Source organism: Phyllobates terribilis, unplaced genomic scaffold (assembly GCF_046119375.1).
Source record: "Phyllobates terribilis strain yellow unplaced genomic scaffold, ASM4611937v1 Scaffold_5__5_contigs__length_657084704, whole genome shotgun sequence".
Lineage (NCBI taxonomy): Eukaryota > Metazoa > Chordata > Amphibia > Anura > Dendrobatidae > Phyllobates > Phyllobates terribilis.
In genome coordinates, this window is record NW_027362765.1 from 25,080,858 (window position 1) to 25,100,209 (window position 19,352).

At 44.3% G+C, this 19,352-nt stretch overlaps 1 protein-coding gene across 1 annotated transcript in view; it reads left to right on the forward strand.

Moving 5' to 3' along the window:
- The window catches only part of LOC141271396 (uncharacterized), a 94,840-nt gene that overhangs the window by 43,217 nt on the left and 32,271 nt on the right, over window positions 1-19,352 (forward strand). The window contains exons 12-17 of the mRNA XM_073681485.1: window positions 9,203-9,270; window positions 9,399-9,578; window positions 9,652-9,775; window positions 9,859-9,956; window positions 10,155-10,245; window positions 14,067-14,842. Of these exons, the coding sequence (XP_073537586.1) occupies window positions 9,203-9,270; window positions 9,399-9,578; window positions 9,652-9,775; window positions 9,859-9,956; window positions 10,155-10,245; window positions 14,067-14,842 (1,337 nt within the window). The remainder of the gene's footprint in view (window positions 1-9,202; window positions 9,271-9,398; window positions 9,579-9,651; window positions 9,776-9,858; window positions 9,957-10,154; window positions 10,246-14,066; window positions 14,843-19,352) is intronic.

The following is a 19,352-nucleotide window of genomic DNA, read 5'->3' on the forward strand; positions in this document are numbered from 1 at the left end:
TAAGTTCAAATTAAGAGGTGGGTGAGGGACCCCTGATACCTCATGCAACAGCTCAAACTGCTTTCTGCTCAGTCACACTCAGGTGGCACAATTATCTGCTTCATAGACTACTATTGTTAGAAAAATGTAAGGATAGTAACACAGGTAGTTGACTGAAAGTAAGTGCAGGCCTGCCGGTCTGAGAGCCCTACTGCTACAGGCAACTCACATGAAGGAGACCCAACTTGGATACCAAACATTTCCAAAAATTAGGGACAGTCACCACTAAAGTGGCATCAATTTCCCCAGTAGAAATAGTATAATGGGGCTCTGACACCCCTTCCACTACAGGAAACACACCAGATGGAGACCCAACTTGGAATCTCCACATTTAAAATAAAAATGTTAGTAACACCAGCAGCAGTAGCAACTGCAGGCACAGAAGCCAGAACAAAGATGTCACAGACTGCAATAACGCGAGCTCAATGCAGCACACTAAAAAGGACACCATCGCCTAGTCTGCGACTGGGATGCAAAAGTCAGTGGAGATCCATGACTTGTTCATCTTAATGAAAGTTAGATGGTCTACACTTTCAGGGGACAGCCGGATGCACTTATCCACCAGGACACCAAAGTAGCGCTGAAGACACGTTCTGAGAGAACGCTGGCTGCCAGGCATGACAAAACCTCCAAGGCATGACAGGCGAGCTCAGGCCACTCCTCCATTTTTGAAGACCAAAATGCAAAAGGGTCCAAACCCCCCTCCCGATGGCATTGATATTGAGCTTGAGATAGTGAACGACTGGAAAGGATGGTACAGGACTATATGTCAGACTTGTATGCCCCCTGACGAAGAAAGGGCGAAACGTGCGTTGGTGCGCAGAGGTACCCATTCCACACACTGCTGTCCCTATTGTAAGTATATCTGAGATACTGTCATGGGTGTTCAGTGTGTAGTCATAGGGAAAAGCATTGTAGGAAGCATGCTGTATAGCCTGAGTAGTACTGTTTTTGTTTGGCCCTTGATATATTATATGCACTTGCCACTTTATGTTGCCCATGCAGCATAGGTTTTGGGCGGCATAATGAATCTATTGCATATTTATTGATCTTTTGTTTAAACTGCTCTGTTTACTTGATGCATACAGCACTGGGAACTTTATGGCGGTTTTGTGCAATATAATATTCAGCAGCATGACACTCAATTAGATTGTGTGTTGTAGAATGTTTCCTTTTTTTGTGGTGCTATGTTGTTTTTAATTATATGTATTTGTGTTCAATAAAATATGTTATTTGGTTCACCTATAACTCTGGTCTCCCCGACCCTTTTTATTCATGGGTTCATTTGTTACTTAGAAGCTTTTTGAGATTTTGGCACCTTCTGTTTAATTAGATTTCCTCATGAGTAATATGTGTGATTATTGTACTCTGTTCTGCTTGTGCGACTCACAGAAATCGCTTCTGTCACTTGGACTGTTGCTAATGTTTTTGCGTCGACGACTCGACATTCCCTGGTTAGAAGTTTTGAACACTGTGTGCCTCACTGCTGTCTTGGGGAAAACCACTCGTAAGATTGTCTACAAGTGTGTTTCAATACTCCAGAATGTGTGCATCCCTTTCCAGGGGGGAAGCAGCTCTCAAAATTTACTCTTGTACCATGAATCTAACAGAGTGGCAACCCAGTAGTCAGCACTATTTCTAATCCTAAGAGTACAGGCATCATGTTGCAGATAGTGCAGCAAGGACGCTCTCATGTGTAGGGCGCTTCCATGAGGTCCAAGTCCATGGTGTGTTGGTGGCGGGGAAACACTCAAGCTTGCTTCCTTCGTCCCCTCCCGCCAACCATGGAAAACAGAGAGGGGATTATTATCCTCTTCATCTCCTGACTCTTGCGCGCCCATCACCTCTTCCTCCTCCATTTGTTCCTCGGCTCCCACACCTTCACTAACAGTTTGGTACCATAAGCCCCTCTCGATTGCTGTAATCCATCCTCCCATGGCACCCGCCTGTGCGACAACAGTCCGGAACTTAGGGATACTGTTATCCCTTCCGCATTCTCCTTTGCATGCAGAGGTCCTTCAACTGTGCTCACTCCGCAAGAATGATTTACACCACGTCCGTACTGCACTGGCCCAGGCTATGCATAGTGACATACTGCACAAGGGCCACAGTCGTTGCAACATGTCCAGAATTGAATTTCACTGTGTCGGCACATTGCATATCAACCAGATAACTGGTATGTCGAAAGACCTCTGTAGCGATGCAAGTCGATGACCTGTGGGGTGCGAATGGTGGAAGCGAGCACACAGCGACTGTGCTTTCTGCAGTAGCGCATCCAGGCCAGGATAGTGGCGGGAAATTTACTGTACCACCAGGTTGAGGATATGATCCATGCAAGGCATGTATGTGAGATTGCCCCGGCGTAGGGCCGCCACCAGGTTTGCACCGTTATCGCACACGGCCTTCCTTGTCTTCAGGTTCAGTGGAGATAGCCATTGCTCAAACTCAGCCTGGATATCTGTCCAAAACTTTTGAGCTGTGTGACTGCGATCTCCAAAGCATATTCATTTAAACACTGCCTGATTGTGGTGAGCCTTGGCTGCGCAGTACAAAAATGGGTGGATTCTCTCTGCTCTGTTGGAACTCGTGTCTCATTAAGGGAGAGGTTGAGGGCACAGGTGGAGGCCCTAGAGGAGGAGGCAGAAGCAGTGGAGGAAGTATTAGATACAGAGGTTTGTTCCGCAAGCCACACAGCCACCAGAGTCACCCAGTGCCCAGTCAGCGAGATGTAACGCCACTGGCCATGCTTGCTCTGGGTGTCAGTGGTAAAATGCTGCGACACGCTGGTGTAGCGCAGGCACAACTTGCTTAGAGAAGTAATGCCGACTGGGCAACTGGTACTGGGGGACTACGACGTCCATCAGCTTTTGGAAACTGTCTGTAACCACCAGGCATTTCTGTGGACAAGAGATTGGAGATGATGAACTTCAAGCTTTTAGCTTTGGCATGTGTAGGAAGAAGCAATCTTTTACGTGACCACAACTGTGGGGCCGAGGGCTGGATGCTGTGCTGAGAGAGGGTGGAGTAGGGTGAACACGACAAACTGCTGGACTGTGAATGAGGTGCAGGCAGAGATGTTATGGTGCATTGAGAAAGATGTGGTGTGCTCAGTGTCTGAGATCGGTCAAAAACAGCAGACATGTCCACTTCCGTAACATCTGACAGGCTCTCATTCACTCCGACTGTAGCAGATAAACAAGTGGAGGTTCTGTGACCAGAGACCTGTGTGAGAACATTTGCCACAGTGAAGGGAGGAGGAAGAAGCAGCAGATGCGGTTGATGGGGCAGCTGGTGGTTGGCGAGGCCCACTAGTCTGCATTTTAGCGCAGTGAGATTCCCAAACTAACGCATGTTGATCGCGCATGTGCCGGTCCATGCATGTACTAGTTAAATTATTGGAATTTTTGCCTCTACTGAGTCTGAGTTCACACCAAGTGGGATCTACAACCTCATCGTCATCCTCTCTGTTCTCTTACTCCTCACCCTTAGAGTCACCCTACTCCCCTTCCTGTCCTGACAGCACAGTACAGTCCGCGTGCGCCTCAGGTATCTGAGACTCATCAGGATCACCTCCTCTTGAGTCGGTAAATCTTTGGCGCAGACCTCTGATGCCCATGGAATAGAATGTGTGAACAGCTCTGCAGGCTCGCCCATCTGTGTTCACCCACAGTCAGTTGGGTGGTTGGAGAGTTGTGACACGTCGGGAAACAAGGGTAATTGGGGTGCCACCTCTGAGGACTGTACTGTGTGTGTTGTTAAGGTGGAGGAAGAGGAGGAAAGGCCACTTGATGCCGCGCTTGCCATCCACATCTATTCTCTCTCTGATCCTTATGTACAAGGTGTACCGCTGTGCGGCTGCCAAACAAAGGAAGTGGAGTAGCCCATTCAGTACCAAAAGTTGTCAATTGTCTTTGGATAGGACGAGCCGGTGTTTGTTCAGTAGAGCTTTCAGTAGCATTACTACATACACATTACTACCTACACCTTAGTACACCTCGAACACCAAGCCTATTTCCCCTTCCACCACACCACAACCTTGCTTTTTCCCACTCATGTTGGATGTACCTTCCCCTCTTTTAACCAAATGTTTCATAACCCTAGTTTTAGGAACTAACCTGGGTTGGAGTAGTGATATTGCAACCACCAGGGGCAGCACTGGTTGGCAGAGTAGTCAGGTAAGCCAAGAATTTGGTACACAGGAAAGCAATATTATCTTGAAGGGTTTAGCAGGTAGCATAGTCAGGGAAGCCAGGACTTTAGTACACAGGAAAGAAGTATTGTGTTTCTAGGAAGTAGCAGGAGAAGGAAGAGCTTGACTAGAGGCTGGGAGCTCAATAATCTCGCAAGGAGGGAGGTGTCAGGCCAGGTTTAAGTAGAGTGTTTAATCAGGATGAAGCCAATCAGGTACAACATATGGTGGAGCTACTCAGGAACAATACAGGTACTAGAATCTAGGTTAGTCAGGAACTGACCAGCGAGCTGAAAAGCTCAGTGGGAAGAGCTGGCGCCTGATGCATGAGTCGTGACACCTAGGCCCAGACCCTTTCAATCACCTGTCACTACATTAACAATCAGTATTTATTTACTGAGATAGTGTAGCTGGACCACAGAATTAGACCTAAAGATTTAGATGCTGAAATGTGGACTGCTGGCTGGACCACACAATTAGCACAATGGCTTTAGATGATGAAATGTGGATTGGTGTCTGGAACACATAATTAGCACAAAGGATTTAGATGCTAAAATGTTGAAATTTGGACTGTTGGCGAGACTACACAAAGGATTGATGAGCTGGAAGGTCGATTTGACACAGGATCCTACCTATCTGCCAATAAACCGCTTCGCTAATACTTGCAGCAACAGCAGCCTCACAACGTTGTTACACTAACAAAGTGGTGCCGAAGCCACATGTCCGCTTCTTGTATGGAGAGGAACATATGACTTCGGCAGCCAATGACACAAGCCCTTGTGTCTGGATGTTGTGGATGGTTTCTGCGTCCTGATTGGTTTCCGGAATCTCCACACATTAAGTTAATTTAAATAAAAAAAAGAATAACAGTCCGCTGCTCCTCTGTCCTCTCCGCACCCTGTTTGGGGTGTTTTGCCAATGGAACTAAGGCGGCAGGATATGGCCGCATTCTCCAACACTTCACATGTGATTTGAACAAAGAAGAAATGTATTAAGAATAAGCGTTAAAAGTAAAAAGAGATAAAGATGAGAGATTTAAAAAAAACATGTCCGGAGACCTCCATGAATATAAGAGAGAAAGAAAGATCTGACCAGCTGCACAAGGGTGCAGTATTTAAGTAAAAATTCTGTCTCACAGTCGTGGAGTTTCTGTGCATGCCTAAACAAAAGAATTTTGCCCACCTGTAAGGCTGAGTTCACACGATGCGTATTTAATGCGTTTCCGCGGCGTTTTTGCAGTTGCGTAAACGCTGTGGAAACGCATGAAAAACGCATGGTAGAAGGGCAGCAATGTTCCCCAATTGAAATCAGCATGTGCTGTGCCCATGATGCGGATTTTTCCGCAGCGTAAACGCTGCGCTCAAAAATCCGCAGCATGTCAATTAATTTTGCGTTAACGCGGCGTTTTCGCCGCCATTGACTTGCATTAGAACGCGCCAATTCCGCAAGACTGCATCTGTACTTGCGTTATTGGCGCGTTCTAATGTGCGGATGGTACCCGGGTGTGGAGGAGAGGAGAGTCTCCTCCACACCCAGGTACCATTAAAAAAGCTGTAAAACAAGAATAAAATAAAAAATATATATATACTTACCATCTGTCGGCCCGCGCAGCGCTCCTGCTTGGTTCCCGGCACTTGCAGTGAGTTGAAGGACCTTCGCTGACGTCAGAGTCATGTGACGGGTCACGTGACGCTGACGTCGGCAGGTCTTTCAATTCAAAGTTGCCGGCAGAACGGAGTGTAAAGCAGGACAGCGCGGGCCATCGGAGGTAAGTATATACACTCTCTCGGGTCACACTATATAAATCCATGCTGTTTGCATGGATTTATATAGTGTGACCTAGTTGTCAAGCACTTTCCAGGTGATGCTCAAATCGCCTGGAAAGCGCTTGTCAATCTGCATGCGGAAACGCATGTGAATCCGCATGTGGATCCGCATGTATTCTGCAGGAAAAACGCATGCACAATCTGCATGCGTTTTTTCTGCCAGGGAGATGCAGAAATGATGCAGAAATTTTCCGCTTCATTTCTGCATCGTGTGCACATACCCTAATACTTAAAAACAAATGCATAAGCAAAATATGAACAAATTATTAATTTTCAATGACCATTATGTTTCAAAAGACTTCGAGGTGTCTAGTTTCTGGGAATACATGTTATTTATAAAACCGCATTCTACAGAACATTCTAAGAATGTCAGCAGGCTTAGGGCCCGATGAATATAAGCTTTCACGCCAGAATTTTAGAATAAAAGCTGTGAAAAGTAACAAAATGAAGATGCCACTTGAAGTTGTGCCAAAATTTTGCAATTTTTGGCTTTCTCAAGCTAGTCTCTCCCAGTTGCGACAAGATGGGCAAAGCTGGGTCAAAACGGGGACATGGCAACCGACGCTCGCCAAATTCATGAGCGGCGGTATTCATTAAGTCACGAATCTTAGAACAGCTCGAGGCTGGAGTAGGATTTGTGTTGAGGCGCACATAGAGGTGTATACCTCTCGTTTGACACTCCTGATTCAACAAGAGGCTTAAAGGAATTGTCCACTACTTGGACAACCCCTTCTCAATCTGTGTTTTCCCCCATCTAAATAAAAACACTTATACTCACCTCCCGTGCCGGCGCCGTTCCAGAGCTGTCGGAACTCTCTCTACCGGGGCTCACATAAAGTGTTTACTTCATGTGAGCCCTGCGTCCGCTCCATACACGTCGTACACACAAGGCTCCTCTCTGTACACGTCATACATGCGCGGCTTCGCTCCGTACACCTCGTACACACGCGGCCCTGCTCCGTACACCTTGTACACACGCAGCTCCGCTCCGTACACCTCGTACACACGCTGCTCCGCTCCGTACACCTCGTACACGCACGGCTCCGCTCCGTACACTTCGTACGCGCGCGGCTCTGCTCCGCTCCGTACACACGCGACTCCGCTCCGCTCCGTACACACACGGCTCCGCTCTGTACACCTCGTACACGCGTGGCTCTGCTCCGCTCCGTACACCTCGTACACGCGCGGCTCTGCTCCGCTCCGTACACCTCGTACACACGCGACTCCGCTCACCTCATACACACGCAACTCCGCTCACCTCATACACACACGGCTCCGCTCCGTACACCTCGTACACGCGCGGCTCTGCTCCGTACACCTCGTACACACACGGCTCTGCTCCGTACACCTCATACACACTGCTCTGCTCCGTACACCTCGTACACGCGTGACTCCGCTCCGTACACCTCGTACACGCGCGGCTCCGCTCCGTACACCTCGTACACGCGCGGCTCCGCTCCGTACGCCTCGTACACGCGCGGCTCCGCTCCGTACACTTCGTACGCACGCGGCTCTGCTCCGTTCCGTACACACACGGCTCCGCTCCGTACACACGCGACTCCGCTCCGTACACACACGGCTCCGCTCTGTACACCTCGTACACGCGCGGCTCTGCTCCGCTCCGTACACCTCGTACACACGCGACTCCGCTCACCTCATACACACACGGCTCCGCTCCGTACACCTCGTACACGCGCGGCTCTGCTCCGTACACCTCGTACACACACGGCTCTGCTCCGTACACCTCATACACACCTCTCTGCTCCGTACACCTCGTACACGCGTGACTCCGCTCCGTACACCTCATACACACACGGCTCTGCTCCGTACGCCTCGTACACACACGGCTCTGCTCCGTACACCTCATACACACTGCTCTGCTCCGTACACCTCGTACACGCGCGGCTCTGCTCCGTACACCTCGTACACGCGCGGCTCCGCTCCGTACACCTCGTACACGCGCGGTTCCGCTCCGTACACCTCGTACACGCGCGGCTCCGCTCCGTAAGCCTCGGACACGCGCGGCTCCGCTCCGTAAGCCTCGTACACGCGCGGCTCCGCTCCGTACGCCTCGTACACGCGCGGCTCCGCTCCGTACGCCTCGTACACGCGCGGTTCCGCTCCGTACACCTCGTACACGCGCGGCTCCGCTCCGTAAGCCTCGGACACGCGCGGCTCCGCTCCGTACGCCTCGTACACGCGCGGCTCCGCACGCCTCGTACACGCGCGGCTCCGCTCCGTACGCCTCGTACACGCGCGGTTCCGCTCCGTACACTTCGTACACGCGCGGCTCCGCTCCGTAAGCCTCGGACACGCGCGGCTCCGCTCCGTACGCCTCGTACACGCGCGGCTCCGCTCCGTACGCCTCGTACACGCGCGGCTCCGCTCCGTACGCCTCGTACACGCGCGGCTCCGCTCCGTACGCCTCGTACACGCGCGGCTCCGCTCCGTACGCCTCGTACACACACGGCTCTGCTCCGTACGCCTCGTACACACACGGCTCTGCTCCGTACACCTCGTACACACACGGCTCTGCTACATCCACACTGTAAACCCCTCCTGACCCCACACATAACCTTCCCCTCATCCAGCACCATGACAACCAGCACAGCAGAGTCCTGCATCCACTGAGGCCCCTGATCATGTGACCCCTGACTCCTCCCCTCCTGTGACCTCATCACAGGTCCTGTGTGCACAGAACAGCCATATATGTGGTGGTGGCTCTGCAGGTGGAGGTATGTGGAGAGACCCCAGTACTGGGCGCAGGGGGCATTAACCCCTTCATTACTGAGACCTTGATTTTCTATTGCCACTTTCTAACAGTCATTTTCATTCATTTAAATCATTGTTCCTTTTCCTTTGATAGATACATAAGACCCAACTATTAAGATAGCAAACATGAAAACACATATTTGCTTATATAGTACGCTAACTCTTTCATGGCCTCATACAGTTTGATGCCCTCTTCATGCCCTCCATGCATTATGTATGATGCCTCCACACACCATATAATCTTCCCACAGTACCAAAATCCACCCCGCACATAGTGAACCCTCGTATTCTTCCCATTCAGGTCCCTACAATATCAGATCCTCTCAGAGAACATCTAAGTGAAGTTTCCTAATTAACCTCTTGAGGATGGTTACAGACTGGGACAATATGGTGGAGAGGATATTACACCTCACCCTAGAGATCCTCTTCCGGCTTACTGGAGAGGTGAGAGGTTCTGATGACGTCACATTACATCATTCTTATCTATGGGAAAACAGATGGACAGAACTGGAGAGGTGAGGACTCTGGAAATGTCTGTAGTGAGATTTATTCATGTGTCTCTCCATAACCAGGATTACACAGTAGTGAAGAAGACCTCTAGTGAGCACTGTCAGGACCCTGTGTCTGAGGGATGGAGAAGACCCCTGAGCCCAATCATGGGGCCTCCACCTCACCCCCTGATTCATGAGGACATCAATAACCAGAAGATCCTAGGACTCACCTACAAGATGATTGAGCTGCTGACTGGAGAGGTGACACTGCTGGGACATTATACAGTAACACTATGAAGGGATCGGGTGATGATGGTATCATTGTATGTGTCAGGTTCCTATACGATGTCAGGATATCGCTGTCTATTTCTCCATGGAGGAGTGGGAGTATTTAGAAGGACACAAAGATATGTACAAGGACGTCATAATGGAGGTTCCCCAGCCCCTCACATCACCAGGTAATAGACACCACTAAATACACACGGCCTATAATTATCTGTATGTAAAGAATGAATTCAGTCCCTGTATGTGTTTCCTCCAGTTCTATCCAGTAAGACGACAAAACCAGAGAGATGTCCCCGTCCTCTTCTTCCACAGAATTGTAAAGAAGAAAATCCGAATGTTGCTGAGGATCATCAGGTAGTTGGAGAGAAGGTGTCATGAGATCTCCCCTATGATGTGTAGACCGCTGTGAAGGTCTTGACCTCAGTCTTGTTTTATCCACAAGTATTATATGTTTTATACTTGTGTAATAAGAATGATGGAGATGGCAGGATTAGAGCTGATCATAGATGTGTCTTCTCCATCTTTCTGTAACTTTTACACTGTTTGTTTCAGGGTGAAAACCTGACCCATATTAATACTACAGAGATATATGTGAGGGGTGATGAGCGGTGTAAAGAGGAGATTCCAACAGATAACTGCACAGGTGAGTAGTAACCAATAAATGCAGATAATTCACAGATTCTTCTGACTTACTGTCTTTGGCTGCTTTATCTGCAGAGCAGTCTTGCCATATTAAAATTTAGTGGTCATCATTCTGCCACTATAACACTGCATGGTTCTTCACTCGAAACTATCTCCTTTGCTTTGGGCATTGGAAGACCTTCTTGAAGTCTGACCTGCTTTGGCCAGAGCTTACAACCCAGTGTATCCACCCTATCGACTGCACTTAGAAGATGCTGAGCCTTACCTGCCCAGATACCTAAACCGCAAGCCAAATAATAGTGTTCATCGAATGTGCTGATAACTTAGGAAATAATTTAATATTATCGTTATGATGGGTCAAGTAGCAGCGTACATAGAATTTGCTGACAACTTAAAAAATAATTTCATAATAATATAATCGTTATGATAGGTCTCTAAGAGAAAGCAGAAGGTAGTGATATTGTTGCCTTGCTAGAATCTTGGCATTGTGATGCTAGTCACTACTCATGGACTAGCCATGAGACCGGATAGTCAAGAGGTCAGGGGTCCGTACCAAGAGTGCTCGTTTTAGAAAAAAAAAAAAAAAAGCGTAGTCAGGTCACAGTCCGAGGTCAGAGTATCAGGAAGGTGGCGGATCAAGACAAAGGGGTAAGTCCAACGGATGGTCAAAGGTAAATTCACGGTCGGCAACAGAGATCAGAATACAACTCAGAGCACAAACAAAACACACCACTTGAGCAAAGCTACAATTGCCAATGGTCTGATCATTGTCAGAGTGCTAAATAGCCCCGTAATCACCAAGAACGGATGACACCCAGCCAGACATGACGGCTGAGCTGTCATTCACAATACTCACAATTCTGCCTCAGATTTGGAGGTTGAGCTGTCATTCATAATCCAGACTGTTCAGCCCTCTCTCGATCCCATAGGGTGGCAGAGCTCTTATTTGCAGCGTCCACAGGAATATTATTGAGTTACTCTACCTTCTCTCTTTTCTGTACCGCTGAATGTGCAATATGGTCACTACAGCAGTCCATTCTTTCCTGCCAAACTTCGCTTTTCTGACGGAGACACCATTGCATGTGCAGTGATTTTCTGTACAATAACAGCAGAGTTTCCCTTCATCTTCAAGTTTTCACTTCCCTTCATCCTGACTCAGTTTCTTTGAATGAAGAATAGAGTCACTTTGAAGAGGATTACGATAAACTACACAAAAAATGTTACACATATGAAATGATATATCTCCAATCTGTGCATGGTTGATGTTGCTAATATCCATTTATTAACGGCTGTTGGAGATGCTTTGGCATGGCTTGAATCCTTGGTTTCTTGGCATGACTCCACATCATGAACTCCATGATGGTTTCAATCACAGAAAATACAAATTACTGCAAAATCGTTCCTGAAATTGGAAGAACTAATAATTTCTCTATTTTATTGGCCAGTACTCTTATGGTCCATCATAAATTATTACAACTCCGGTTTAGTGTTGTAGTTCTTCCCCTAAACATATGTTCTTGTTGGGGATGTAACCTTTTTTAGTTTATTTTACATCTTCTAGTTCAACAGGTTCATTATGTATATATGTTTTTACCATGGTGTGATTGACCTGCCTTCCCTTGGCGAGTCTTCAATTACCTGATGGTCTTTAAGTGTCTCTAGTGTCTTCAGGTTGAAAACCTGAAGCGAAATTTAAGACATCTTAGCTTTAGACTATGTTAAAAAGGTCCTCCTAAATGTCTTCAATAAACTCATCTGATAAGCCAGAAAATGTTGGCGCTTAACTCACTCACACAATTTGATTTAACAGTACATCCATGCTGGGCTCTGCAAGTATGGAGTTTGCTCATTAGCTGAGCTCTCTCTCCACATTTGATGGATGGCGGCTATATTACATACTTGACACCTGGTCCTAATAGAAGCTGCCAGAACTGAGCTCCAATCATTGATGTTAACCATTCAGATGCCATTGTCATTCTTTTCATCTACTAGCTCTGTGGAAATCCATTATTTTAACTTTGACAATGGATGTAAGTGGGGGGATTATTTTTTTCTGGACAGAGTAGGTTTTATTGGTATCATCATTGGTATCATTTTGGCCTGCAGAACATTTTTTGGTAGCTTATTCCAATAGTTGGGAGGCAAAGTCAAATATCATGCTTTACTGGTTCGTGCTCTGAGGTTTGCTGTTTTATTGTGAACTGTTTTTGTCTTAGTAAATTATTGAATTTTGCTATATACAGTGGGTACGGAAAGTATTCAGACCCCTTTAAATTTTTCACTCTTTATTTCTTTGCAGCCATTTGGTAAATTCTAAAAAGTTAATTTTTTTTTCTCATTAAAGTACACTCTGCACCCCATCTTGACTGAAAAAAACAGAAATGTAGAACTTTTTGCACATTTATTAAAAAAGAAAAACTGAAATATCACATGGTCATAAGTATTCAGACCCTTTGCTCAGACACACATATTTAAGTCACATGCTGTCCATTTCCTTGTGATCCCCTTGAGATAGTTCTACTCCTTCATTGGAGTCCAGCTGTGTTTAATTAAACTGATAGCACTTGATTTGGAAAGGCACACACCTGTCTATATAAGACCTCACAGCTCACAGTGCATGTCAGACCAAATGAGAATCATGAGCTCAAAGGAACTGCCCAATGAGCTCAGAGATAGAATTGTGGCAAGGCACAGATATGGCCAAGATTACAAAAGAATTTCTGCATTACTCAATGTTCCTAAGAGCACAGTGGAAGAAGTTTGGGACCACCAGAAGTCTTCCTAGACCTGGCCGTCCAGCCAAACTGAGCAATCGTGGGAGAAGAGCCTTGGTGAGAGAGGTAAAGAAGAACCCTAAGATCACTGTGGCTGAGCTCCAGAGATGCAGTAGGGAGATGGGAGAAAGTTCCACAAAGTCAACTATCACTGCAGCCCTCCACCAGTCAGGCATTTATTCTGATGAGACGAAGATAGAACTTTATGGTGATAATTCTAAGCAGTATGTGTGGAGAAAACCAGGCACTGCTCATCACCAGCCCAATACAATCCCAACAGTGAAACATGGTGGTGGCAGCATCTTGCTATGGTGGTGATTTTCAGCTGCAGGGACAGGACAACTGGTTGCAATTGAAGGAAACATGAATGCGGCCAAGTACAGAGATATCCTGGATGAAAACCTCTTCCATAGTGCTCTGGACCTCAGACTTGGCCTAAGGTTCACCTTCCAACAAGACAATGACCCTAAGCAGACAGCTAAAATAACAAAGGTGTGGCTTCAGAACAACTCTGTGACCATTCTTGACTGGCCAAGCCAGAGCCCTGACCTAAACCCAATTGACCATCTCTGGAGAGACCTGAAAATGGCTGTCCACCAACGTTCACCATCCAACTTGACGGAACTGGAGAGGATCTGCAAGGATGAATGGCAGAGGATCCCCAAATCCAGTTGTGAAAAACTTGTTGCATCATTCCCAAGAAGACTCATGGCTGTACTAGCTCAAAAGGGTGCTTCTACGCGATCATGAGCAAAGAGTCTGTATACTTATGACCATGTGATATTTCAGTTTTTCTTTTTTAATAAATTTGCAAAAATGTTTACATTTCTGTATTTTTTTCAGTCAAGATGGAGAGCAGAGTGTACTTTAATGAGGAAAAAAATGAACTTTTTAGAATTTACCAAATAACTGCAATGAAACAAAGAGTGAAAAATTTAAAGGGGTCTGAATACTTTCCGTACCCACTGTAAGTGGCACTTTCTTTGAAAAAAAAAAATTGTATAAGGATATTTTATTCAAAAACAATAATTAGCTTTATTTTTGGCAGATGGATGTACCAAGAGATCAGAGGGACAACTGACATCTTCAATTTTTAAATCTGAGGCTAATGTTAGACATGAGAGAATTCACACTGTGGCGAAGCTACATTCATGTACAGAATGTGAGAAATATTTTGCAAAGAAATCAAATCTTGCTAACCATCAGAGAATTCACACAGGAGACAAGCCATTTTCATGTTCAGAATGTGGGAAATGTTTTGCAAAGAAATCAAATCTTGCTAACCATCTGAAAACTCACACAGGGGAGAAGCCATTTTCATGTTCAGAATGTGGGAAATGTTTTGCAAATAAATCACATCTTGTTAGACATCAGAGATTTCACACGGGGGAGAAGCTACATTCATGTTCAGAATGTGAGAAATATTTTGCAGATAAAACACATCTTGTTAGACATCAGAGAACTCACACGGGGGAGAAGCTACATTCATGTTCAGAATGTGGGAAATATTTTGCAGATAAAACACATCTTGTTAGACATCAGAGAACTCACACGGGGGAGAAGCCATTTTTATGTTCAGATTGTGGGAAATGTTTTGCATGTGCATCAAATCTTGTTACACACCAAAGTAACCACACAAACAAGAAGCCATTTTCATGTTCAGAATGTGGGAAATGTTTTGCAAAGAAATCAAATCTTGTTAACCATCAGAGAATTCACACAGGGGAGAAGCCATTTTCATGTTTAGAATGTGGGAAATGTTTTGCAGAGAAATCACATCTTATTACACATCGGAGAACTCACACTGGGGAGAAGCCATATTCATGTTAAGAATGTGAGAAATGTTTTGCTGACAAATGGCATCATAAAGAACATCAAAAACCTCACACAACAAAGAAGCCATTATCATACCAAGCAACTGTGAAATGTTTAACTTGAAAATCCAAATTTGTTGTTGGTCAAAAAAATTTACACAAGGAGAAACTGTATATATTATTGACGAATGGTACAAGACAAAGTATAACAGAGACAGACATTCTAGTTTATAGAAGAAAATACTGGGAAGCAAAAGAGCACAAAATAGGGTCTTAACCGGTAACAATTGAAAAAGAAAAGGGGAGTATTCTGCTCACCTGATGTAGTTGCACATATGCAACATTTTTACGCATGAAACAGCTGCTGCAGGACACGGGTCGGAGAGACCAAAGAGTTTGTTGATCCAGGTATGGTGTGTCTATATCTGAACTGCTGATGGAAATCCCAGGACATCGGAAGATTTCTTAAAAGAATACTTTTTATTTGTACAGGTTTTACAGTCAACGTATTTCGAAGTCGCTCAGGACAAAAACCTATGTGTGTCATGTCACACTTGAGCAGTTTTATAAGCGGTCTTTTATTAAAAAAAACAGCCGAACAGGGAACATGATCTCTCAGAGGTCATGTGTCCGGCCGTTGGATACAAATGCAGTTGAAAGTATAGGTGGAACATGATTACATTGATCACATTTGAAGCATTATAATAAAAGTGAACATGAACAATTAAAAGTGAAGAAAATAAGTGTTTGAATCGTGAAATAAAAATACATTTGTTTATATATATTGTGGGGTTTCTACTCACTTGGGTGCGTCGGGAGGCCAAACAGGAAGTGTTTCCGTTTAAATGTCCATGTCGGTTTATTACCTCATAAACCGTCCACAAGCAAAAGAAAAACAAACAGCCTTTAGTGCAGGCAAAACAAAGAAAAGTCCTTTAGCCAAAATCTCTGGTTAGCCTGTCCTATGGGCACACAGGCTGGATAGCATTACGTATACTGGCTCAGTCTAGAGATAACAACACACAGGAGGCCTTCTCCCTCCATACACAGACCATGTGTTAAACAAAGAACTCCATTTTAGCCACACCCAGAAGTGAGGTATGTGGGAAACCAGACCGACCCGTCTCTCAGGTTGCCCGTAAAACCTGGTCCCGGATACACCAAACAATCCTCTTAGTGCTTACGTGCACTACAGCAACATTCCAGGATTACATCACAGACAACAACCATCTCTGTGATAGATACCTCCCGTCAACTATGTGTCCGAGAGCTATCTTACAATATATAAATACTTCTCTATTTAGTACCTTTTATCATGTCTATTTACCTCAATGAGGTTTGACCTGGTATTCAGATGATTCCTGAAATCATGAAGATTGTAAGACCGAGCAGTGCACCACTTGACAGAGTGATTGTTTAGCACTGAAGCAAGGGTTAAACTATTTATATTAGTGATCTTTGGGAATATTACAGCAAAAAGGGTTTTTTATTTGACAAGGTCTTAAAAGGTGTGTGTATGTGAAAACAAATGCTGGGTGGAGAACAGGAGGTGATGGTGCACGATCGCAGCTGCTAACACTGCTCCGGGACAAAGACTGTGAGGTATTTCAAGGGCAGGCTGCTAGCATAGAAGCTAGATGGCTTGACAATAGTGTGATGCAGGGTAGAAAAAGGAGGAGGTAGAGGATGTGGGTTTAAGCAGGCGTGAGATGGAATGATGTGGCACACAGGACATCAGCCAAATGGCTAGGCAGAGAGAACAGGAAAGGAGCATTCCAAGAAAGAGGGAAAGCAACAAAACCATAAGGTGGGCAGATCGGAAGAATTCTGAGGGGTATAAATTTGAGGGGAGCATCTATGGTATAATTTACTTTATAAACCAATGACAATGAATAGATCAGAAGATGAAAAAGGCATGGTGTGTGACACGGGTGGAAAATGTGGATGCAAAATGTTTTGATAAAAATGAGGGAGGGAAACAAGGGTACATAACAAAATATTAATTGTAAAAACATTTATAAAAACACATCGGTAATTTCATTTAATCCAATAGGAGTGAGGGTATTTAATTTGTAAATCCCCAAAATGTCTTTCTGATTTGAGTTATTCAATGCAGTTTTGGGTACTTGGAGGAATATGTTCTATGGGGAATATTTTTAGATGTCTGAATTTTTTATTGTTTTTGATGGCAGAGTGATGTGATAGCCCATGTTTAAGAAGGCCTTTTAAAATATATTTCTGTGAATCGAGTCTTTTGTGAAGGGGTTGAGTCATTCTTCCTACATTTAGTTTATTGCACAAGCATATAATCACATATATGACAAAAGTAGTGGAACATGACATAGAGCTTTTTATGGGGAAAATTTCACCTGTAGGTTCCTAGTATAAATTCGGAGAGACCATGGCAAATGGTTTTACAACATAAATAATTCTTCAGATCACATTTAGTAATTTTATTAGGAAGCTGGGTCTCATTTAACGGATATTTCTTTTTTTATTTTACTGGCTACTACAATGTTTTTAATAGATGGGGCACTTGGGAAAGTCAAAGTTGGATTTCTGGGCAACGATTTTCCCAGTATGGGATAATTAAGCAAAATGTGCCATTGATCCTGGATGATTTTGCGGATGTTTTTATGATGACTGTTCTAGGTGCTGATGAAGTTATAATCAGAGTTGGTTTCTTTCATTTTTTCAGTGTTTTTCTTAATTAGCAGCCCTTGATTTTCCTTTTTAATGTTATTATATGCTTGTGGGATGAGGTCTTTAGGATACTAACAAATAAATTAGCACTCTGTAATGCTGAGTATTTGAACATGAAATATATGAAATTTGAATAGCATTACTGCTCTAGAAAATAGAAATAACTGAGAACTCTTAGCACATAAATTGGCCAATTCATGTGTGCCCGGTAGCCATGGTAAGGCTTTTCATGTTACCAGGATTTACCTAATCTGAATCCTCTCTTAGAGACTAAAGTGTGCATGTGCAGTAATGCAATTCAAATTTCATATATTTCATGTTAGCAGATTTAGCGTTGCAGAGTGCTACTTTATTTGTTAGTTGTATATGGAGATGCCTTCTCCTAGTAAGCACCTGTACACACCTATTTCTTGTTTTGGAAGTGAAGGTCAGTCTTTTGATATGTGATCTTTAGGATCATCCTGTTCAAGGAATCTTTGTTTTAAAATATTGGCTTGATCATTATTGTCGGAATCCAAAGTGCATTTTTTCCTTACCCTTTTGAACTGATTTTGTGGAATATTTGCCAACCACTTGGAATAATGACTGCAATTAAAATGGCTGTAGCTATTGGACTAAACTTTTTATTTTAAAAAGAAATTTGTACAAATCTGGTTGTATAGAATAAAAATAGTCAGATCTAAAAAATTGATGGACTCATGGTGAACAGTAGGGGCGAAGGAAATACCCTAGAGGTTAGAGCTTAGATCGTTTACAAAAGAGGTGATTATGGAGCTCTCCCAAATAATGAAGATGTCATCAATAAATCTTTTATATAAAATTATGCTTTTTTTTTATATATATATCTTTAAAAATGAATATTTCCTCGAAAATGCCCATAAAAAGGTTAGCATAGGTCGGTGAGACCTTTGACCCCATCGCAGTTCCTCTTATTTGATGATAAAATTGTCCTGAGCGACTTTGAAATGCGTTGACTGTAAAACCTGTACAAATAAAATGTATTCTTTTAAGAAATCTTCTGATGTCCTGGGATTTCCATCAGCAGCGCAGCTATAGACACACCATACCTGGATCAACACACATTCTAGTTTGTTTCACATATGTATCTTTTCTCGTTTCCATAAATGTTCCTTCATGATTTTGCTACCTTCGGCCTGAATCTAGAATGTGCATATTTCAATAAAAACAAGGAAAACCATTGTATGAACAGGTGCTTCATAACATTTGATTGGATAACATCTAAATGTTCATAGTGTACATGCAAGGAATAAGAAAGATCCTTCTGCAATTTTACCATGTGTGCCCAGTCCGTTCTTCTATGTACCCTAACCAACAAGCCTTGGTGTCTCCGACCAAACCTGCTGATTATGATTTATTTACAATTGTAATAATTTTACTCCAAAAAGTATGTATAAGTGAACAGTCCCTCAGCATGTGCATAAGATCAGCAGGTTTTGCTGAGCACCTTGGACATTTGGAATCTATGCTGGTCTCGTGGAGGCAAAATAAATAAGGTATAGTTGTGACAGAATGCAACTTTCTGCTAGGGATATAAATCTGGCCCCTTCAAGGATGCTTATCCATTGGTCGTCAGAGACGGGCCCAATGTTCCTTTCCTATTTACGCCTACTAACAAGAGGATATTTTCCCAAATATTTGGATCACAGAAATCATTCCAGAAGTTCTCCCTGAATTCGCTATTGTGTTCAGCATCATGTCTGACTGCAGCTCACGTTTTTTAATTCTCTTTTGTGCATCAAAGGGGTGTCGGACCTTAAGATATTGATAAAATCATCTATGAGGGAGCTTACTGGCAG